At 37.8% G+C, this 6033-nt stretch overlaps 1 protein-coding gene across 1 annotated transcript; it reads left to right on the top strand.

Moving 5' to 3' along the window:
• The first annotated feature begins 622 nt into the window (after nt 1–622).
• Nucleotides 623–4219, top strand: LOC120253204 (U-box domain-containing protein 52-like). The gene is made up of 8 exons (XM_039261529.1): nt 623–749; nt 1070–1164; nt 1316–1437; nt 1958–2191; nt 2325–2622; nt 2716–2823; nt 2935–3363; nt 3455–4219. Exons 1-8 carry the CDS (start codon nt 623–625, stop codon nt 4169–4171), a joined length of 2130 nt encoding a protein of 709 aa, XP_039117463.1. The 3' UTR covers nt 4172–4219.
• The last annotated feature ends 1814 nt before the right edge of the window (nt 4220–6033 follow it).

Below are 6033 nucleotides of genomic sequence, written 5' to 3'. Positions count from 1 at the left end.
ATCAAACATAACAAATATATAAATAAAAACAACTAAAAAGCCTTTTTCAAAAAAAATCCCAATTCCCAAATCCCATGTTCAGAGAGGTTTGACAGGGTCATGTCCAGCGGTGGTGGTTCAGAAAGTAGAAAGTACAACCTGTTTGGACGAGAAGAACACGCTGGTCCGTTAGAAGCTGTTAAGCCTCTGACCATCTCCTGATTACCTTCAAAACACTTAATTATAGAGACAGGAAGAATAACAAGAATGAGAAGGAGGAGGAGCTACATAAATACATATCCCACAAACATATATATATATATATATATATATATTTATTTATTTATTTAATTTGTGTATATATATATACACACAAAAACAAACATCAAGAGAGTGGAAGGGAGGAGGTTGGAAGGACTAGGATATATCCATCCATCTCCTCCCTCTCCATCTCTCTCTATTCATCCTTCTTCATTCTCCTCTCTCTCTTTTGATATTATATATATATATATATATGAAAGACTTGTTATTCAACTTTCATATTATTAGCTTATAATATATGATTATGTTTGTAATAAGAGAGGATTAGGGAAAGGAAAAGGTGGGATTATTTATATTGGGTTATTGAATGGAGACACAGGTAATGACAGCGGTGGCGGTGGACCGGGATAAGAACAGCCAGTATGCTGTGAAATGGGCCACTGATCATCTTCTCATTGCTAACTCCAATCAACTTCTTCTTCTTCTCCATGTCAGGAGCAAGTCTAACAGTAGGTACCTCCAAACTCTCTTTTTTATTATTATTTGTTTGATTTTTTTTTTTTTTAACTCTCAAAAAATTTTAAGTTCAGTTCAGTTGATTTGGTAATCATATTCATAAAAAAAAACCAATAATAAGGATATGGTGTGGGGATTTATCAAACATGAATTCAAAAATCCTGTTGAACGCATTCCCGGTTATGGGTTTAGGTTAAATAATTAATTTTTAATTCGTGCACATACACCCTTTAATTGACGTTAGTTTATCACATTTAATAATAAAAAATTTTAAATATTTGATTAAAATATAATGGATGTAATTGGAATGTAGATGGGTTTGCAATAAGCGACTTCGGTGGTAGCACATCCGAGTCAATGGCGGAACATGTTTTTCTTCCGTACAGAACATTTTGTGCTCGTAAAGGGGTAAGAATTTATTTTATATCTTTTTTAAAAAAATTATAATTTTTAAAATAATATATATGTATATGTATGTATGTATGTATGTATGTATTATAAAGCTCTAATAAATTTACACAATAAGTATCTCATATGGTCTGATTTTTGAAGCCTTCAGATACAGACAAAAGAGGTTTTGATAGAAGAAATTGATGTTGCAAAGGCCATCTCTGATTATATTGCCTCCCACAATATTCACAACTTGGTTGTTGGTGCTGGTAGCAGAAATCTCATTACAAGGTTTAATTCGAATCCCAACTTAATGTATATATTATGTTTATATAAATGCTAAAGTTTACATATTTAAATCAATATTTATTATATATACACACATATTGCCAAGTTTTTACGGGTTATGTAAATAAAAAGTTAGTTTAAATATACAATGTAAGTTATTATTTTTATTGAAATTTTATTGGATAAATCTAACATTTCTCAATAAGATATATATATATATATATACATCCAAAGATAGCATATATACACACAAGTACACAACAAAAAGTTGTTGAATTTTTTACTATAATAAATAAAAACAAGAGTATATATATATAGAACTATTTCTCCGTGGGCGTCCATATATAAGAAATTTATGGACGTTCAATTATCGACTATTGGATCACGATCCAACGGTTAACATTGATAAATAGTAATTATTACAATAACATAAATAATAATTATGTTAATAAATTTTTTTAATTTATGATAGGTAAAAAAACTTATTATTTATGGGTTCAATAAATACTACCAAATGATGCAGGAAATTCAAGCCTCCAGATGTGGCTTCAATACTATCAAAAACAACACCAGATTTTTGTGCTGTTTATGTCATAACAAAAGGAAAGGCCATAAACGTCAGATCAGCAAAAGGCCCTGCACCTGCACCCACACCCACACCCACACCCACACCCACACCTGCCATTGCCAGTCCTCTCCCTCCATTTATTCCCCATTTTCTCCCTGACGTCCTTGAAACTGATCAAGACGCTCCCAAGTATTACTTTAACCTCTCTTTGTTTAAAATTTTTTTTTTTTTTAAATTTATCTTTCCATAAGAAAATTCATAATATTACTACTACTGCTATTTTCATTTCATTGCATGTGTTTGTTTCTTTCTTGAGTTTCAGCAGAAAAGCATTCAAGAGAGGAAATGGAAGAGGATCAGTAATACCATCACCATCACCATCACCACCACCATCATATTTGGTTAATAGAATACAACCCATGGCTACTAAAGCAATGGCAACCAGCCACAACAACACCAATATTATTAGCACTGAACCAGTTTACCGTCCTTCCAACCGGGTTCTGTCCCGGGAGACCTTCCCAGAAGATGGGGAACTTTTAGGGAACCATTGTCCCCCAGATGGCCCTCCAGACATCTCTGATGAGTCCTCCTTCTCAAAGAACTCTTTCACTGGTGGAGTATGTACTCTAATATAATGTTAACATAATATAATTTACATTTGCTTTGCTTCTAAGATTTAAGTTATATCTTAGTGTTAATTTTTAAATTAGATTCCAAGAGATTGGGAAGTTGAGATGAAAAGGCTAAAGCTTGAGCTGAAGCAAACCATGGACATGTATAGCACTGCATGCAAAGAAGCAATCTCAGCCAAACAAAAGGTGAGAACGTACATTTATATATAATATCATTGAAATCAAATAACTTAAATATTAATTCATCACTTTTTAAAAAAATTGTGATTAAAACTTACATGTATATTGTTGAAGCAGGCTAAAGAACTACATGAATGGAAAGTTGTAGAGACGAGAAAGTTCGAAGAGGTGAGACAGGCAGAGGAAGCAGCATTGGCAATGGCAGAGATGGAGAAAACAAGGTGCATTGCTGCAATGCAAGCAGCGGAAGCTTCAAAGAAGCTGGCGGAGATGGAAGCCAGAAGAAGGCATGATGCGGAGATAAAAGCGAAGAAGGAGGGTGAGGAGAAGCAGAGAGCTTTAAATGCATTAGCTCACAACGACGTGCGTTACCGCAAGTATGATATAGATGAGATAGAATTGGCCACCGGCCACTTCTCGCCGACACAGCTCATCGGAGAAGGTGGTTATGGCCCTGTTTATAGAGCTTCTCTCAATCACACTGCTGTTGCTATCAAAGTTCTCAGACCTGATGCTCAACAAGGAAAGAAGCAGTTTCAGCAAGAGGTCTTTTAACTTCTTCTTTCATTCCAAAATTTAAATTTTTAAAACTGGAATTTTGATACTCACAGTAGAATATTACTTACCAAATATGTAGGTTGAGGTGTTGAGTTGCATCAGGCACCCAAACATGGTGTTACTACTAGGGGCATGTCCAGAATATGGGTGTCTAGTATATGAATTCATGGACAATGGGAGCTTAGAAGACCGGCTATGTCGGCGAGGTGACACACCATCAATCCCATGGCCGATACGGTTCAAGATTGCCGCAGAAGTGGCCACGGCCTTGCTCTTCCTGCATCAAACAAAACCCGAGCCACTAGTCCACCGTGATCTCAAACCGGCGAACATTCTGTTAGACCGCAATTATGTGAGCAAGATCAGTGATGTGGGACTGGCCAGGCTTGTGCCACCCTCAGTAGCTGATAGTGTGACACAGTATCGCATGACATCCACGGCCGGAACGTTTTGCTACATAGACCCGGAGTACCAGCAAACAGGAATGCTGGGAACCAAGTCAGACATTTACTCTTTGGGTGTTCTGCTTTTGCAGATCATTACGGCGAAGCCACCCATGGGACTCACCCACATTGTGGAGAGAGCACTTAACAAAGGGACGTTTCAGGAGATGCTTGATCCCACTGTCACAGACTGGCCGATGGAGGACGTCGAAGGCTTTGCACACCTTGCGCTGAAATGCTCGGAGCTCAGGAAGAAGGATAGGCCAGACTTGGCCACTGTTGTATTGCCGGAGCTTAATAGGCTGAGGACTCTTGGGCTGGAGCATCAGGCTAAAAGCATGGGGTGGCTGTAATTGAATGGAAGAATGGGTTTTCAGGAAATTACCTATCAGCCTATCCGATGCCAGACAATGTTCTTCAGGAAATTTCTAGAATGATTAGGGATTTCTTTTGGTTCAAAGGAGGCAATGGAAATGGCATCCATGCTGTCGTTTGGCGTAATGTTACTGATAACAAAACTGAGGGGGATTAGGCTTTCGTAATCTTCTTCTTGCTAAACACTCACTTATGGCGAAGAACGGTTTTAAATATCTGAATGCTGATAATGTAATTTGGGTTGACATTGTTCGCCAAAAATATGATCACCTGAACTTTTGGAGTTACTCCTTTCCTCCTAAGTGTTCTTGGTTTTTTCGGGGCATTTGTAAAACTGCTTTTATTTTAAAGCCCAATCTTTGAATCAAATCTTTCAATCCTTTAAAAACATCTTTTCTTCAGGATCCTTGGCTCTTTGAGGTTCCTTTAGCATATAAGCCCACTTACTTGAATGTCTTCGCCGATTTGCCTGGCAACAATTTATCTGCGTTTTTTTGTTGGTGAACATTGGGATTTTGATCTTCTTAATACCATCTTTGGGGATAGTCTGTGTTCCCTGGTTAAGACCAACTGCTCTATAGACTAGGGTGGCAACAACTTTTGGGTCTGGCATCCTAGCCCCAAGAGAATGAAAATTTCCTCTGCAATATATCATTATCTTAACCATGAACCTACTTTTGTTTTGAACTGGGAAGGCTAGCAAAAACTCTGGTCCCTTCGTATTGCTCCGCGTATTAAACATTTCATCTGGCTCTTGCCGCATGGTAGAATCTCTACCACAGATTATCTTAACAGCATTAATCTTGGTCCTAGATCTCTTTGTATTTTCTGCAACCTTGAACTGAAATCCATTGATCATATCTTTTTGGATTGTTGCAAAGCCCAATTGGTCTGGAATCTTATTAATCACATCCTGGGCTGCAACATTTCCTTCCCTGATTACATCTCTACTGGTGCGTGGATCTCTGATTATGGTTTCTCAATGTATACAATTTCCATCATTGCCGCTACGATTTGGTTTCTGTGGAAATCCAGGTGTGAGGCAATTTTTCAGAATTCTTCACCTAATTTCCCTAGAGTTGTCAGCAAAGCTATTGCTCATGTCAAGGATTTCATGACGGATTCGGCTTCTCTTACCAGGCAACGTCTTCTCCTCAACAATTTCTCGCACACGGATGGTCATTTCCTTTTTTATGTGTCAAACTGGACACAATCCAACAAGGTAGGACATCTTGGGTTCTTTTTCTCCAGCTCGACTTATGTCATCTCTTTTGCAGGGTGCTACAAATTTGATGCTGAATCAGCTCTTGAATCAGAGATTAAAGCATTGGGTATTGCCCTCATATCATCCCTAGACAGGCAGCTCGTCATTCGTTGTATTCTTCACAGCAACCAGGAATTACCTCATCTTCTGTCAGTTACCAACAACCCTCTCGCTTGGAGATTCGATCAAACTGTCACTGATATCAAACATCTTCTCCTGGTTTTGGGGTGCTCTTGTTTTTGCTCTTTCGGCTACCAGCGCTAATCTTCACAACTTGAACCTCTTCCTAACTGGTCGTGATCTCCCTCGTTGGATCATGAAGCTAGTCGTTGACAATGGCTTTTCTTTTTAATCTTCTTGTAGCTTCTTCCTAATTTCTCCACTGTCTTGTCTTCCTAGTTGTTTAGTTCCTTTCAGTTTTTCTGTACTGCCTCTCCATTTTAATAAATAGCTTTTGAGCTCTTTTCATCAAAAAAAAAAATAATAAATAAATAAATGGGTTTTCACTTACAGACAGTACATGTATACAAGGATTATTGACCTCTTTAGTAATTGCCTAAATGGGCATGTCGACCA

The sequence above is a fragment of the Dioscorea cayenensis genome, chromosome 26 (genome assembly GCF_009730915.1).
Source record: "Dioscorea cayenensis subsp. rotundata cultivar TDr96_F1 chromosome 26, TDr96_F1_v2_PseudoChromosome.rev07_lg8_w22 25.fasta, whole genome shotgun sequence".
NCBI classification, from domain to species: domain Eukaryota; kingdom Viridiplantae; phylum Streptophyta; class Magnoliopsida; order Dioscoreales; family Dioscoreaceae; genus Dioscorea; species Dioscorea cayenensis.
Note: the sequence above shows the minus strand (reverse complement) of the source record. Positions and strands in the feature narration are given on the sequence as shown.